Source organism: Gastrolobium bilobum, unplaced genomic scaffold (genome assembly GCF_033153095.1).
Source record: "Gastrolobium bilobum isolate Gb01-03AN ecotype WA unplaced genomic scaffold, APGP_CSIRO_Gbil_v1 utg909, whole genome shotgun sequence".
NCBI lineage: Eukaryota > Viridiplantae > Streptophyta > Magnoliopsida > Fabales > Fabaceae > Gastrolobium > Gastrolobium bilobum.
In genome coordinates this window covers 94,913-113,290 of record NW_026895707.1, presented here as the reverse complement: position 1 = coordinate 113,290, position 18,378 = coordinate 94,913, and the positions used below count along the sequence as shown (strand labels likewise).

The window sequence follows — 18,378 nt, the reverse complement described above, 5'->3', positions numbered from 1 at the left end:
TCCGAAAATAATAACCATATATCAACGGTTAACTTCCAAGTTAAATATTAATTAATAAGTTTGATTTTTATGAAAATAATAACCATTGATTGACGAAAATCAACGATTAAAATATAGTTGTAAACAAAAATAGGTTGTGAGTATAATATTTCCCATAAAAAAATAACAAAGAAATGCAATGAAATTAAATAAAAAAAAAGTAAAACCTAATATAATTTTCTCAATCCGTAAAACATAATATAATTTTTAACAAACATTCAAAATTACTAAACAATAGCTTTTCACATATCTAATAGGTTGAAAATTATCTAATTTATTTGGTATCAAAGTTATGCATATATGATTATAAGACCCAATTTTTTTTAATTATAAAAATAATTCTAAATTTGCATATAGAACCTAAAGTTCATGATAAAATTTCGTTTGAAATTTTTTGCAATTGATCTTGAAAACTTTGGAATTTTTGTTTTACGTGATGAGAGTTTTCTAACCATAAGTCATATGCATATTTTCATTGAATATTCTAAGAAAATTTTGAATATGAAATTTTGGGTTTAATTACATGAAAGTTTAAAAAAATTCTCAAATTTTTTTCAGTTGATACATTGAAACCTTAAATTGCTTTGGGGCTTTTGAGAAACAAGTTTTTAGTTATCTATTGACACAAAAATTGTTTGAAATCGTTTCCTATAGTGAAGGAATTTCGTTCATGAATGTATTGTTACGAGGGTTCATATTATGAAAGTTTCAATCTTTTTTTAAATTGATATTGCTTCATTTATGTAAAACGAAAATTGGTTTGAGGGTTCTAGTTTTCCTGTTATTTTTTCACTATTTTATGTTGTTTTTAATACAAAAATCACACGTTTTTGTGCCAAGAAAAACCACGACCCATAGCTTGAAAAATCACTTTTTAAACTTTCAAAATTTCTCAAAAATAGCTCAAAAATATGTTATTTTTGAGATAAATTATATTAAAATCTCGTTGGTTTGTTGTTTCTCAGTTGTTTTGTGATAAAAATCGCTCAAAAATATGTTTTTTTTTTTAGTTTTGACGAAACTCCCATGGTGGAACCCAATTTCGAGCAGTCAACCTGCCAAAGGAAGAAGAAAACACTTCAACAGAAGAATCTCATGAAATCCTAAGGGTTGGGGTAAAATTGTGAGAGAGACATCCTATTTATATTTTTCACTAAAAAGTGTCACGAAATCCACACCAATAGAAAATCTATTGAAATCGTCGGATTTTTGAATACCACGAGATTGTGATTGTATTGTTTAAAATTCTGATTGAATACCAACGGATTTTAAATAATCCTTTAAAATCATAATCAAATACCACGTGACTTTTTTTCAATCCATTAAAATCCTAATTGAATACCAACGGATTTTTTTGTCTAAAAACAATCCATTAAAATCCTTTGAAATCTCAATCCAATACACCCCCTTACTTTTATTTATGAAGGAAATAAGATTACATTCAATAACATAAAAAATATTAATACCTTATTTTTAAAATAAGATCACGGATAAACAAATCTTTGGTATATCATATGTATCTAATTTAGTATATCTTTTTTTTTATATTTGGAAAAAATATCATTACTTTGAATTTTTTTTTTCACACCAAATTAAAAAAAAAAATTGGAAAAAAAATATACCCAGTTAAATACATACGATGCACTAAAAATTTATTCTATCGAGAGATGCTATAAAGGACAATATATGATTTTGTTATTTTTTTTTTGTACATATGATTTTGTTATTTTTAATAGAAGCCAAGATAAAAATAATTTAATGATTTAAGAAATAAGTCAATTCTTATAATACAAAACTCCAAAAGAGATACAGTTTCAAGAACGAAAAATTATCATATTTAACCCAATAAGTGTTACTCATATGGTAACAGAGGTTGAATAGAATGAGAAGAGAACCTAAATTTAATTTCTACCAAATACATCTCTGAGGAGAGACGATGAGTTATAACACTAAGTCCTAACTCAAGATACTATGGACCTATTTATTTCAAAAAGATAACTACGATCGATATAAAAAAATATCATATTTAATATTGAGAGAATATAGCTTTTTATTTAATAATAAGAGAATGTTTCCAAATTGGTACCAAGAATCTAAACAAACTCAAAAAGTTAATTAGATTGATTTAAAATATATTTTTAGGAATTAGTATTTATCATATAATAGAAGATGATTTTATCTTCTACACATAAAAATATGTGTTTGGATGAAACTCATTCTTATCTGTATATAGAAAATAATATTGAGAAACATTAATCTCTGCTCTTATTATAGAGAAACGCTATAGTGTGGTACTATATTATAGTTCTTCCAACTAGTGCAGCTGTGTGTTGCATATAGCACCACAAAAAAAGGCACCAACACTTTCTTCAAGAACCTCCTCGCCTATGGTCATGGCACAAGAATGGCAACACCCTCACCCTCTCATCCTCCGCCCCTCTCTGCCCTCCCAACACTCTTCGCCTGAAATCTGGGTTTTCAGTGGGACCGTCGGTTGATAAGAACTACTACGAGCTATTAGGAGAGGTTTTATTTACCCATCTAATTAGTAAAATAAGGAGTGAAATTTGACCAGGTTGTGCTTTATTGTTATTTATTTTCCCGTAAATTTTTAAGCTAAAATTCTGTGTGTAACAACGATGACATTCACATCACATCTCTAATGACTGTGGAGATATATAGTTACACGTTTGGGTTGTATGAGCAATTAATGTGGAGTTTATAAGGCTTTGGACACTCCCACCTTAGTTTTTAGGGTAGTGTATCTTATGGTTCTTTATATGGTATCAAAGCTTCGCCGCCCCCCACTTTCTCTTGTGGCGTTTCTTAGCACAGCTAGGCTGAGCTTGTTGCATTGTTTACTCTTCAAGTCCAATGAGCTCTTGTGTGAGGGGGTGTGTTGAAATATATAATTTCACATTGATTGTATGTGCAACTAATGGATGTGGTGGCAAGCACGATTCAGGAAATTTGTCATCCTATTTTAGAGGAAGAGGAGGGGGAAAATCATGGTTCCTTTAAAGATGCAGAGAATGGAATTTTCCAACTGTACTGTTCTGTTGATTCAGGTGCGTTACAAACTTGAATATAGAATTGGGAAGAGACCTCATTGTTTTCATCCTTATTTGAGAAGAGACCTCATTATTTTCATCATTGACCTGTTTTTGGCATGCATATTATACTGTTTAATCCGACCGGACCGTAACTCTACTGATAAACAGAAAGAAGCCGATGTCATACTTCATGTTTAGCTATTTGTATTTAAGAGTGTATCCACGTGTTAAACAAAAATGGTAAACCCAAAATAGCAAGAATTCATCAAAAGTCTAATACAGTAGTTAACTGCTTTACTTAAAATCTGCAAGTAATCCAATAATGTGCCTTAAAGGAAGGCACATACGAAATGAAGAGAAACTATTTTGAGCATAAATACAAAGGTTAAGGATACGTCCGAAAAGACTCGGAGGAGAAGAGGGGGAGTTCAGTTCACAATTGGAGGAGCATGCAGGATTTTCAAGATTGTCTTATGTCTTGTCATCTTAGTGATCTGGGGCACCAAGGTCCGAGTTTTACTTGGAGAAGAGGTAATCTTTTGGAGAGACTTGATCGTGCTTGTGTAAATCAAAGCTGGAACATGTCATTTTCGAACAGAGTTATCTCTCACCTTCCTTTTTATAACTCTGATCATCGTCCAATCCTTCTTTGGGATGGACAACCAAATTTTAGTAATGGAGGGGCTCGTCCTTTTCGTTTTCTAGCGGCTTGGTTGACTCATAATTCTTTCTCTGATCTAGTGAAGAGGTGCTGGGCAGGTGGTCACAATTGGAAAGCATCTAGTGAAAACTTTTGAGAGAAAGCCACATCCTAGCATAAGGATTGTTACAAGGAGGAGGAGAAGTTAAAAGATAATCTTCATTCTCGCCTCCGTGGAATTGAATATAGCTTAAGTCAACATCCTTGTCATTCTCTGGAGAGGCTGCAGAAAGAGATCTGGCAACAGTTAAATACTATTTATCTTAGAGAAGAGATTACATGGTACCAAAGATCTAGAACTGACTGGATTCGGTTTGGTGACCGTAATACTAAATTCTTTCATTCAGCAACAGTTGCCAGGCGTAGGAGGAATAGGATTGATGCCCTTCAAAATGATGTCGGGGATTGGATTGCTGACCCTTCTCTTCTCATGAGTATGGCAGTGGAATACTATGATAATTTATATAAGGAAGATATTCCTCTCCGGCCTAATTTTCCCATTAGGAACAAATTCCCAGAAATGGAAAGGAGAGTTATGATGGCTCTTGAGAGCTGCCCTAGTAGTCAAGAGATTAAAGGAGTAGTGTTCTCAATGGGGCCTTTTAAAGCGCCTGGTGTTGATGGTCTTCATAGCATATTTTTTCAAAGCCAATGGGATGTAGTGGAGAGCTCTGTTTGTAATTTCATTAAGGGAGTCTTCAATGATCCTAGTCGTATAGAAGAAGTGAATCAGACTCTTCTTTGCTTGATTCCTAAAGTTGAGAATCCTCATACTTTCAAGGATTTTCGTCCGATTAGCTTGTGTAATGTTATTTATAAAACGGTAACAAAAATTGTTGCTAACCGTTTAAAATTGCAGATGGACAAGCTGGTGATGCCTAATCAGTGCAGTTTTATCAGAGGTAGACAAGGTACGGATAATGTCATAATTGCTCAAGAGCTAATCCATTCAATGAGGAAAAAGAGAGGATCTAAAGGTTGGATGGCGATCAAGGTTGATCTTGAGAAAGCATACGATAGGATCAGTTGGAATTTCCTTCAGGATACCCTATATGATGTAGGGCTTCCTGAAAATTTGATAAGACTAATTATGTTGTGTGTTTCATCTTGCACTATGAATGTTCTTTGGAATGGGGCTTGTACTAAAGAATTTCGGCCAACTAGAGGCTTAAGACAAGGAGATCCTCTTTCTCCTTATCTTTTTGTCCTCTGCATGGAAAGACTAGCCCATCTCATTTCTCAGGCAGTGGATCACAGGAGGTGGAAGCCAGTGAGGATTAATAGGGGAGCTCCACAAATTTCCCACTTATTTTTTGCTGACGATCTCCTTTTGTTTGCATAAGCTTCTCAGGAGCAAGTGTTAATAATTCAACAGGCCTTACATATATTTTGTGATTCATCTGGTCAAAAAGTCAATCATAGTAAGACTAGAGTTTTCTTTTCTCAGAATGTTGGTCATACTCAAGCAAACTATCTTAGTGGGCTTCTTGGTTTTTCTTAGACTGCGGATCTTGGAAGATACTTGGGAATTCCTTTGCATCATAAGCGAGTGGGTCGGTCATCTTTCTCTTATGTTTTGGATCGAATGAATTCTAGAATTGCTGCTTGGAATCATGCCAGTCTATCTCTAGCAGGTCGTGTTACATTATCTAAAGCAGTGTTATTAGCAATCCCATCATATCCAATGCAGGTGTGTTCATTACCGCAAGTCACCTGTGAAGAGATTGATAGGAAGATTCGAAATTTTGTTTGGGGTTCATCTCCACACTCTAGACGTTCTCATCTTGTGGCCTGGAAGCAGATTTGCATGGATAAAAAAAATGGAGGCCTTGGACTGCGGAGTATGAGGGAAATGAACTCAGCATTTATCATGAAGGTTGGGTTCAACCTCGTAGCTCATCCAGATGCCTTGTGGTCAAAGTTCTTACGTGCTAAGTACAATGTGGAGGCAGGCATGACACCAATTATTCATGCTCCAAACAACAGCTCCCAGCTTTGGAAGGGAATTACGCGTCATTGGAATATTATAATGGATCATAGTCGGGTGCAGTTAGGCAATGGTCAGTCCACTATGTTCTGGCTTGATAGCTGGCTGCCCGATTGTGGTCCTTTGATCTCATATGCAGGTTCTCAGTTTTCTATTAGTGATACTCTTCAGAAGGTGGTGGACTACGTGGATGAATTGGGGCAATGGAAATGGAATTCTCTTCGACAATTGCTTCCAGATTCTGTGCTGCATCGATTTATGAATTTTCTTCCTCCTTCTAGTCAAGATGGCAAGGATCATTTAATTTGGAATGGAACGACAGATGGCAAGTTTACTGTTAAGTCAGCATATGCAATATTAGCCATCAAAGATACTACAATCCAACAGTTTCCTTGGGAAAGTGTTTGGAGATGGCAGGGGCCAGAAAGAATTCGCTTTTTTCTTTGGTTAATGGCAGGGGAGAAGCTGATGACTAATGTTTGTAGACTCCGCCGCCATATGGCTCTTTCAGATCTGTGTCATAGATATAATCAGTCTAGTGAAACTATCCTTCATACTATTCGCGACTGTCCACAATCAAAGGAAGTATGGTGCATGATAATGCCTCATATAAATCAGCGTGAATTTTTCAACCTCAACCTGCACAATTGGATCATTTCTAATTTAGACAGCTCAAAGGATTGAGGGATGGGGTCAGACTGGCCTCTTTTATTTGGAATCTTAGCCTGGAAAATTTGGAAATGTAGGAATTCTTGGGTTTTTGAAGGTGATCGCCAGAATGCTTATTCACTTATCCGTTCAGCAATTGGTTTCAGAGATAGTGTCGCTCTTGCAGCTAACCCTGTTTTTGGAGCGGGCAATCAATCAAGGAATCGAATAGAGAGATTGGTTGCTTGGTGTTGTCCTCCTGTGGATTGGGTTAAGCTTAATGTTGATGGTGCATGTGATGCTAATGGTACTAGGACTGGGTGTGGAGGAGTTTTTCGCGATGCCTCAGGAACTTGGATCTTCGGATTCTGTAAAAATTTAGGCTCAGGTACAGTTTTGCATGCTGAGTTATGGGCTTGCTTGGTTGGTTTGGAGCTAGCTTGGGATAGAGGTTTTAGGCAAGTTTGGCTCGAAGGAGATTCTCTTTCAGCTCAACAGCTCATTACAAATGGGTGCCACCATGATTATCCTGCGGCTAATTTGGTGAATCGTATTCGAAATTTGATGCAGCGAGATTGACAGATTTATATGTCTCACATTCACCGTGAAGGAAATAGAGTAGCGGACTTTCTAGCCTCTCATTCTTATGGTTTCTCTTGGATAATTCAGGAATTTGATTGTCCATCGTCAGGTTGTATTGATAGTCTGTATGGTGACACTATAGGTGTTCACTGGTCTAGGCTTTGTGCCTAGTTTCTTTTTGTTGTGTTTTTGTTTTAATTTCCTATTATTTCAAAAAAAAAAAGGATACGTCTGAAAAGATAAAGATTTTCCTAAAAAGTTTTCAGAATAGATTGATCCCAATGAAAGATAAACGCGTCGTTTGATAAGTGGCTTTTGTTAGGATTTCTGGGAAACTGATTTTTTTTAAATTTTAAAATTTCAGATATTATAATAAATTGAATGTAAAAATTATATTTTTGAAAATCGAGATTCTCGGAAAAAAAAATTTCTCCTCTACCAAACACCCAGTAAAATCAATATCATGACAAATGTAATGGGAAAATTGAGTCTATTAGCCAACCAAATTTTATATGTATATGTTATTCGTTTTATAATAATTGTTACTTTAAAATTTTTAATTTGTTTCATATTATTCATTAAGAAGAAATTAAATACTTTTTTTAAATTTTTTATTTGTTTTATTTTTTGGAAATCAACGTGTCTCAAAGTCTGACAGCCCGCACTAATTGAATTTTGGATTTGAGCATTTTCACTCTCCTCACTAATTATTACTCTCAGATATATGCTGCTGGATCAAAAACTATTGGGTTATTATTATCTTTTATTATCTTGGTTAAGTGAAATGAGAGAGCATTAATGAAATAGAATTATAATTTAGTTAAATAAAATTATTCTTAAAATTAAAAGTATTAATAATTTTTTAGTTCTTCTTTAGACAGGTAAAAAGCTTCATTGACCTGCAAGGCATGTTGGACCCTTTTATAAAATAGCTTGCTACATAATTCTTATGGAAAGTCGTAAACATTCTCCCAATCAGTGTTACTCTTCAGAAACCTCAATCACTTAAGATAGTGTTATATCATGTTAATAATAACATTCATTCTACATAATTCTTATGGAAAGTCGTAAACATTCTCCCAATCAGTGTTACTCTTCAGAAACCTCAATCACTTAAGATAGTGTTATATCATGTTAATAATAACATTCATTCTAGTACCTGTCTCAATTTTTGGTCAACACAATAAAAATAAAAATAAGGGAAAAGTTCACCAATGCCCGTGGTTTGTTTCAGAATCATTTATACCCCTGTGGTTTTTTTTCTATCACATATGCTCCTGTGTTTTGTAAAAAATAAGAAACCATAGGGGTATATGTGATAAAAAACATACCCTTTTACAAACCACAGGGGCATATGTGATAAAAAAAAAACCTCAGAGCATGAGTGATTTTGAAGTAAAACAAAGGGGCATGGGTGAACTTTTCCCTAAAAATAAAAATACCCACAATAGAAGCAACGTAGTCTTGAGATGCAGTGAGCTAGAGCCTAGAAATATATTCGTGGCTAACTGAGAAAATTTAGATTCTTTTTGAACCAAATTGAGAAGCAGTGAGCTAGGATTGCGTAGATTAGCATCCAAAAATGAAAAGACGCATCTATCCCCACGGATATCCAGAATGTTCTAGACAACGCAGGATATTTCTTTTTCATTGGCATCTATAGAACACATAAACATCTCTGCTTGTGCGATTTTAGCATCATCGAATATTGTCAGCACAACACGAGCGAGAGAGAGAGAGAGAGAGAGACTCAACATGTTCGGAGTGGTTTTTCCAAACCGAAGCTTCCCAATGGACATCTCAACCTTTGCTCAAATCGACACTTTCCACTGGATCCTCGACATGAACACTTTCGTCGGTAAATATATCAAATTATTTGACTACACCCGCGCACATTAGCATCCTCCGCTTTCAATTTCCCTAAACCTCAACGCTTTCTTCTAACGTGCGCAGGGGAGGCCTATGACCAGGTTCGCGAGCTCTGCATCTTCCTCCTCAACAGCTTCACGCTCCCGCCGGATAAGGCGCTCGCCGTTTACATCCAATCGCCGGGATCTCCCTTCGTCTTCTGCGGCGCCGTCACCCTCGCTCGCCCATCCGCCGTACTCTCACTGCAGTGGCCGGATCCCGGAGGCTCCGGCGGGCAGCTGCAGCTGACGGCGGACGCACAGACGCTGTCGGCGAAAATCGGGGTGTCGGTGGAGGACGTGGCGTCGCTGCCGTCGCTGGATGTGGGGGCGGAGAAGCGGATCGAACGGATGGCGATGAAAGTGGGGGAGAACTTGTTCAACTTCATGCAATCATTTTGCGGCGTGGATGGGTCGAAGTTGGTTGTCCCTATGGATATCTTGGATCGGTGGTTCAAAAAGTTTCAGGAGAGGGCCAAGCGTGACCCTGAATACTTGAAGGGTTTCGCTTTGTAAGTATTTATTTGCTCCAACATTTTTTTTTTTTTTTTATCTCTTTGTGTTAAATTGCGAAAATGATAGAGAAAAGAAAGGCCCATCTTGTGTTGTGATTCTACTCTAAATGTGTCTTTATGGAAAATCATGCTTCAATTCGTGGGTAACCATAGTACTAGAGAGGCAGATACTGTTCCAGTGTTTTTTGATATGAAGTTTAATATATGCTGATGATACTGAATCATGTTCTAGATCTTTCTTAGAAAAATTTCTTTCTTCTTTTTTGAAGTTGATACTACTAAATCTTGTCTATTATGTTTTTTGAAAGCATCTTGATTTGATTGGTGAATGAAAGAATATGAATATGTTATCTAAATCAGGATAAAGAATTGGCTGAATCAAGAGGCAAATGTTGGGGTAATTGTTGTGAGGCTGTTGTAGGATCGGTTAGAGTTTGTAGCATGCTGCAGTGTTAAAGGACGATTTGGTAGAAATAACGTTATAAATCCTCTCAAAATCACCCAGCAGTTCAGAACTAATATTCGTTCTATTTTATTTTTGTTTCATGGGCTTGGACATTTGGCTAAGTTCAATTGAAGTTTTAGGTAGTGTTTGGTTGAAGTTTTTGGTGGAGATGCCCATCTATTTGAGTTTGGGAATTGATGTTGTCTTTGTTTGGTAGAGGGTTTATAAAAATTTGCCCACCAATCTCTTTTGCCTGTTGAAGTTTTCCAACTTGAACATGGTATTTGCATATATAGCTGGGCAAGTGAGTAAAAGGTGACAAAAATGATAACAATACTACCTCTTCTTACCCAATTTTCCCGGTAAAATTTTCAGCAACCAAACAATTTTTTTTTAACTTTCCTACCAAATTCATTTTTCTACCATATTCTTAGTAATTGCATTTACCTAGTGAAAAAAAATATCTCCTCTACCAAACGCCTCTCATGCAATCTTAGGGTAGGTAAGTTTCTGGTTGGTCGTGCCTATAATTCTTTTGGCATCTCACTTAGAAACGGGAACCATGTTATGCAATCTTAATGCCATCTCAATTCTCAGTTAATGGGCGTCTTCTTCATATCCTAATGAATTACGGATATGAGTAGATTGGATCATGGGTCATGGTTGCATATACTTATAATTGAATTTGGTAAAACTTGAATTTGATTACAACCAAACTAGAAACATATGCTTCGAGTTAAGAAGAGACTAAACTTAAAAATCTCAGTGTATTGAGTAGTCCTTATCTTGATTTTTTTTATTATTTATTTTAGGTGAAATTGTCTGCAGATGGTTTTAGATATTATCAATGAAAAAGGTATTAAAATTTTAAGTAATTACTAGATGAAATGTTGAGTGGGTGCTTTTATAAAAAATAAAGAAGTAAAAAAGCTTGGAGGATGATAACCATTGCGGGTAACTGATACCATGGCACACCTTCCCAGGCCATTTGTCTACTTGATCGTTTCAGCTGCATTGTGAAAGAACATAATCCTTCAGCCTGACAAGGATGGCTCAGAAGAAAATTTTGGTTGTGGGATTTTAATGCTTCCTTTTCACGCTTTGATTGATGATGGTTTCTTTTTCGTTTTACTCTAGATATTCTTAATCTTATCATAAAAATATGTAGTAAGGAAAAATATAATGTTAGAGTCCCACATTGATTGTGTAAGCAACTAGTGTGAGATTTATAAGGTCTTGGGCACTCCCACCCTTTGAGCTAGCTTTTGGGGTGGTGATCCCATGGGTCCCTATCATTTGGTGCTTTCATTGAGAGTTGGACCGCGGAAAGGGCTATCTGATAGGTGGGTGAAGCCGCCCAAAAGGGGAAAGGGCTACCACCGGGTCAGAGTGAAAGCCGCCGTGGACGTCGGCCTTAAAGGGGGTGGCAATGTTAGGAGTCCTACATTGATTGTGTAGGCAACTAGTGTGACCTTTATAAGGTTTTGGGTACTCCCACCCTTTGAGGCTAGCTTTTGGGGTGGTGATCTCATGGCTCCCTATCATATACATTGGGTTAAGTATCTCCTGGTTGATGGGTAAAGATTGCAGGTATTTGGTGCACAGATTATATTTTCTTATGGTGTTTCTATTAGGAGTGATTCATGAAGCTTGTGATTGAGAATATGTTGATAATTTAATTCAAATCTCACTCATTCCGCCTTACGACTGTAGTTGCTGTTGGGATGGGGTTAATTTGCATATATTTAATTGTCACCCCTTGGATGTATCATTAACCTGGGGAAATCACAAATTTTGGTATTCCTTTTGCAATTCAATATACATGTTTCCCACAGCAGTTGAGCTCTTGGATGTCCCTTCTGTAATCGAATCATGTAGTGATGTAAACGGATTTGGACTGTCTTACCTTTCCATGGGGGAGGTCCTTCTTGATGAGAAGTATTATTATTTCATTGTGTGTCTTCGTGGAGAGGGTTTCTAGTTGGATAATGCACTAGCTATCAACTACCTGGCTCGAAGACCGAATAACAACAGTTTGGAGTCAACTTAATATGAACAATGCAAGAATATTACTTCATGTTAGATATCAAATCACTAAATTTCAAATTATGTGCTTTCACCAAATTACTTAAGTTTTTGGGATAAAATATTCATGAAACTCTTAACAGTTGGGGGAAAAGAGTACACTGCCTTCGCCCTCCCAATAATCTTGATTTTCTTTTTAATGTCTGAATAATCACATTTTAGCATTGTATTTGCTAATAATTAGTATTGTAATACCTTGGGGTCAACATTAGTTTTATCATGTTACTTTGTCCTCCTTCTTCTTTTTTCTGGGTTATAGGGAAGGAAAAGTTGCAAAAACAGACAGAACAATAGATGCGAATGCAACTTATGTGATGGATATAAATTAGAGCTTTATTAATCTCATGCAATAGGAGAGAACTTTCTTATGCAATAGAGATAATTATGTGTGAGATTCACTCATTATAGAAAAAAAAAAAAAAAAGTAATACGGAAATCGATGTATGTATAGGAGAGAAAAATTCTTTTTCACAACATAAGAGTATATTTTCTCTGTAAATTAATGTTCCTGTTCTAAAAAAAAAATTAACGTTCCTGTCTTGCTTTTCTTTGTGGGCCCCATGTGGATTTGCATGAATGGATAATATGCAATCGCAGGTTCAAATACCATTTGGGCACGGTTGTAGTACTTGAGTAAAGGTCCAGATTGCAGGTCCGTTCCATTCTGTTCCCAATTGAGCTCGTCAAGGTGGATCCATAATTCAAAGTTATTGGGCTAATTCCAAATTTCCAATGGTAGGTCCATTTTACATTGTCACTTGATGTTAGGCCCAAAGGCTCCATTCAGAGTTAATATAGCCAATAGCTGATATGTACCAAAATTTTTGAAGCCCGCGGGATACAAAGGGTTTTCACTTTTGGTTATTCTTATTTGATTAGGTAGACAACAAGGAGAAAAAAAACTCACTTTATACTTGTTCATTTTAAAAAAAAAAAATTAATGGATAAAATTACGTATGGACTCTATAGAAAATGAGTTTATACTTTATATTATTTAGTAAGGTTCATATAAAGGTTTATACGATAATAAAGAGAAAGTAAAAAAAAAAATTAAGAGTATATTACTAATATTTGTTTATAAAATATTAAAAAGACTCCTCACCAAAAAAAGAAAAAGAAAATATAAAAAAGACTGAAAGATCAAGCATTCGGCTTGCAGGTGACACTGTAACGAATGAGCCGTTCCCTTTCCTTTTAGACTGCAGTCACTGCACTCTGCAAATTTTGAATTATTAATTTCACCTATTAAATTTCATTTTTATTCCCATCATTATTTTTCACCTATTAAAGCATGCATAGCATTACGGATTGGACAATGTAACGTTGGGTCATCTTGATGAACTAATGGATTATGGAATGGTCAATATTTGTGATTTTGATTGCATGATAAAGAAGAAAGAAAAAAAGAACGCCAGATCTTGTAGAGACGAGGAAGCGTTGACGAGTTAAAGGGTGAGCCAATAATAAGTGAAAATAGTTGAAATTGATTAGGTGTGTCGTGTGTGAATAGATAGTTATATATTTAATATTTAATTTGAATAAAAAGTAATTATTTAACTGAGATGTGAGTAAAAAAATTAATATTTGTGTTTTTGTAGGGGATACAGAACCTATGAAAGTGAGGATTGTCGAAGACTGAAAAGTTGACCTTCTCTGGTGAGCTACCGTACACCAATGGCAATGGATTACTAGTAAAGGTATATTAGTTACTCACAAAAAAATAAACTCTAATAAATAACTCACGTAATGTTAATGAGTTAATTTTTTCTACTTAGATAACTTTATTCAATGTTCATCGAAACGATGTTATTTTGGGAAGGAAATCATGGTATTTTTATAATTTTAATTTATTTCAGAGTTATAATAGTCTTTATCATTCTAATTTTTTAATTTTTCGACTCCAAAACGACGTCGTTTTGATGAACATTAGACAAAATTATCTAAAGTAACATGATAAACTTTTTTCCCAATGTTAATTATTACATTCTCTTTAACATTCTTTATCAAACATCAATGGTCTCAAATTTGTACGTGACATCAATAGAAACAAGTTATGTAAAACTACGGATCAAACGAGTCAATGTATGTCTGCTTCCATGTTGATATAGCATTACATTCTAATAATATAAAAAGACACCCTATTTTTGTAATTTGAAATTTATCAGAAATTGTCTTAAGAATTGATTAAAGAATTAAACCAGAAATTATTAAATGAAAATAAAAACATTAAATATATTTAAAACCCAAATTTTTTTAAAATATTAAATACTTAAACAATTGTTAATTTTCCAATAGACTACTATATGAACGATAATAAAATTAAGGGTAAAATGGCCACACCAAAAAATAAAATAAAAAATTAAGGGTAAAATGAGCTTTAATTACCACCCTGATTAATAACTTCAGTTTCACTTTTTGCATTAATGTATTTAATTGAGTACATAACATCCTTATTTAATACATCTCATTTTAATTTTTCATCTAATTAGCCGTTAATATTGATGAGTAATCTGCGCATGCTGTAAATTACAAAGGTTCAAGCCAGTATGATTGATCCAGTTTGGATAATCTGTATTAGGGGCTTTTATTAATCGTTTCAAACCTATTCAAACTGTGGTGATCGAATCAAAAAATTGATAATCAAAAATAAAAAAATCAAAAACTGAAAAAAATGCATATTTTAAGTGATTGGATCGATTTTCGGTTTGATTGATGAAAATTGATTCAATGTATTATACATTTATCATTTTCAAAAGATGGTAACTTGAAATCTTATTATTTTGTAGAATTGGGATTTTGAATATTATTGATAGTAAACTATCTTGTTTTAGTTTTTTATTGTCTCCTAATCTATTTTAACTTTTTATGAGTTTTAAGACTTGTTTTAGTTTGAAGATTTAAATTTTTCAGTGATTTGTAACTTTGAATGACTTTATTTTGATATAGCTAGTGAATAATATGATTGAAATTTTAGATTTTTGAAAAAAATCAAAAACTGATTTATTCTAAATCGAATAAAATTGGATTGGATTTTTAAAAATACCCAAATCAAATGGATGAATAAATGATCAAATCGAAAGAATTGAATCAGATGATTTATGTTTCAAAACTAATCCAATTCATACCGTAAATATCCACAATCTGTATGATGCCATGAGTTTGAATCTCAATGTCACTATTGTATAAGAAAAAGAAAATACAAAGTCCCCACTTCTTATATCAAAATCATTTACTCTATTAAAATCTTTTTGCTTGTGTATATATTGGAACAGTGACCAAAGTGCCACTGCTGGCCAAAAAAATTACCAGACTGCCACGTCAACAGTAAATTTTTCCAAAATGCCACGTGGCATATTTCGCTATACTGTGTAGCAAAATATGTGTGCAAATAATTCGCTACACAGTGTAGCGAAATATGCCACGTCAGACTGCTCAGAACCAAAAATGTCATGTGTCAAAATTGAAGAAATTCGCTACATGGGTAGCGAATTTCTACAATTTTGACACGTGACATTTTTTGTTCTGACGTGGCATATTTCGCTACACTGTGTAGCGAATTATTTGCACACATATTTCGCAACATAGTGTAGCGAAATATGCCACGTGACATTTTGACAAAATTTATTGTTGGCGTGGCAATCTGGTAATTTTTTTGGCCAACAATGACAAAATAGTGACTGTTCCGTATATATTCAAGGACGTATCAAGTAAGAAGTGTGGATCAAGCTAATTTTGATTATGCAATTATACATGTTGATCATCCATGTACGTAAGATTAAATAATCAATATTATGATGTCTTTTCAATAAACATATACAAAGTGCAAAATTATTGTGATAATGCCTGAGACGCGTACGTTCCAAGTTGCAACTAAGCATATATATAATATAGTGGCATAGTGCTAAACTCCCAAAAGAAAAAGAAAAAGAAAAATTACGAAAGTGAGAAGGACTGTACAAGTCGATTCCTATATATGAGCCAAAGTCCTAGCTAGTCATAGGCTTCCAATGAGGACCATTTCTTCTAGCCCCCAAAGTCCATTTTAAAACAATATTTGAGGCTGAGTCAACTGCCTTATTCCTTACCCCATTTTTTTTTTTATTCATTGATGTCTCTTCTCCTTTAACCTCGTGGTAGAGGTTCGTCATTATTGGTCTTAAATTTTCCAACAACCTGAGGATGAAGACACCATCAAAGTATGTAGGTATTTATAGATGTATCCCTAATTGGTACAGACCATTAGCAAGGACAAATCTCACTCCATTTAATAACAAGACCCAGCAATATGGAAAGTAATAGGGACTGACAATAGTAAACTTGTTGGCTGAAGCTCTTACGGGAGCCTTGTAATTGTTCCCTCATTATTGTTGAGTTTTGGTCCAGATACTAATTAGAACACCCCTTCTGTTCTCTACCTTCTTGGCAATCATTATTATTTTTAAGTTTTTTATTTTTTGGGTTAATTTTTTTTTTTTTCTAAATTCTTTAAGTATGAGATTAATTTTTGTTTGGAGTATTAAAATTCTTTCTTTTTTTCCTATAAGTTCTTTTCTACAGGTTTGACTCTCTGACATTACAAAAGTTTTTCAATGGTTGAGCTACGTGAGTAATTACTTTTAGGTTATTAGTTTTAAAGTTTGGTTTAAGATCAAGGTTAGTTATTAATTAGTTAAATGACCCATATGGAGAAACTTACTGATCTATTTTTTTTTCTTTTTCTTGATGGGTTTTCTCAATATATAACCTAGTCAAACCTGGCTAACCTGAGGACTGGTCTGACACCCCTTTTTTTATAAGAATGAAAAAAGGTTACTTGTAACATTTAAATATCATGAATGAAAAGATCCTTGTAATGAAAAGTTTTTTACTATTAAACTACATGTTATTATTAATTTATTATTATTCAACTATATATTCTGACTTTTGAACATGGTATTATCACAGCAGTGGACGAGTCAATCTTGGGCAGGAATATGAGTTGCAAGCCAATCAACAACCTTGTTTCCTTCTTTAAGAGTGTGGGAAATTTCAAATTTCCAGCATTGATCCATTAGCTTTCGAGTTCGAGAGACTAAAGAGTGGCATGGGTGATGTTCTACACATCGCAGAGATAGCAATCTAATTAGGGCGTTGGAAGAGTACTCTCCCTCAAGGATGACTTGTCTGAACCCTCTTTCCCAAGCAAGGATGAGGCCTTCAAATGCACCCCAGAATTCTGCTAAAAAGGCATTACCAGTTCCTAGGTTCCTCTGGTGTCCAAGAATCCAATCCCCAGAGTTATTTCTCTGCTGAAAAGTAGGAGTTTATAAGGGGACATATTTTTAATATTAGTAGCTATTATTACGGGGAATAAAGGAGGAATAGAATAAATATTGTTGAATAGGTTAATTTTTTCCAACTTTCATGGGTGATGTGATTTTAGAATTAATGCTACACACACGTCTATATAATTTTTATTATATATTTCATCATAATTTCTCTTGCCCTAATTTTTCTCACATTTATATTTAGATTATGTGACCTCATAAATAATTCACAAAGTCTAGGGGTGTAAATAAGTTGGGTTGGGCTAGACTTTGGTTTAAATAAATCAGATTTGGGTAAAATACTTGAGGCCTGACATAGTCTATTAAAGTGTGTGGGTTCGAATTATAAGTCCGACCTAATCTATATTTAAAAAACAAAAATCTTAGCCTAAGTCTATTTAAATATATTAGACATTTGATAATTAAAAAATAATGAAAAAAAGATTACTTTATTATTTAAAATTATTAAAATAATAATTATTTATTTTATATAAAAATAATATGATATAGACTGATTTATACACTCATGTATAAAAAAAAAATTTATGATCTAATTTATAAGCTTTTTTAAGTCATGAGCCTATTAGTAATAGACCGAATTTAATCTAATAGAGGTTGAGTCATATGCCGAGTTGTAAACACATCTTACACCTCTATGGAGCGCGCTATAAATGCGGGGCAGACAATAGAGTCAGCGACTTTCGTGAAGGACATTATTAGAGGCCCCTTAACCAGGCATGAATGCACACAGATATACACAGAAGCCCACGATGCAATTCAAATTACCAACACAACCCTTTATTCTCCAAAATATTAAATAAATTCACAAACACATACCTCTCTTGTCCCAGTCCCAGCTTTTAATTTTATAGCTCTTAGCCATAGAAAGTGAGGGGAAAAGGTAAATTAGAAAGCCCACCAATCTATTCTTCAACGGAAATGGATTTTCTAATGTTTAAAAAAAAATATTACATGATCAAAATTACAACAATACAAAGATGAATTAACAATTATAATTTTATAATTATCTATTTTGATGTTATTTTTTATTACTATTAATTGACATGATTATAATTTCACACACGACTATATCATATGATTAGAGGATCCA

At 34.2% G+C, this 18,378-nt stretch overlaps 1 protein-coding gene across 7 annotated transcripts; it reads left to right on the top strand.

Moving 5' to 3' along the window:
* Positions 1-8,565: 8,565 nt before the first annotated feature.
* Positions 8,566-17,432, top strand: LOC133292610 (protein OPI10 homolog). 7 transcript variants are annotated; one of them, XR_009748952.1, is made up of 5 exons: positions 8,569-8,867; positions 8,963-9,428; positions 12,559-12,696; positions 13,560-13,658; positions 16,909-17,432. XR_009748952.1 is itself a non-coding variant. In XM_061491039.1 (3 exons), the coding sequence occupies exons 1-3, from the start codon at positions 8,765-8,767 to the stop codon at positions 13,606-13,608; spliced, it is 618 nt and encodes a 205-aa protein (XP_061347023.1). In that variant the 5' UTR covers positions 8,566-8,764; the 3' UTR covers positions 13,609-13,623. The 7 variants fall into 7 exon arrangements, 5 of the variants coding, with proteins under 5 accessions (XP_061347023.1, XP_061347036.1, XP_061347029.1 ...); XR_009748951.1 differs by lacking the exon at positions 12,559-12,696 and having other exon boundaries at positions 8,567-8,867; positions 16,909-17,430; XM_061491039.1 differs by lacking the exons at positions 12,559-12,696; positions 16,909-17,432 and having other exon boundaries at positions 8,566-8,867; positions 13,560-13,623.
* Positions 17,433-18,378: the final 946 nt, after the last annotated feature.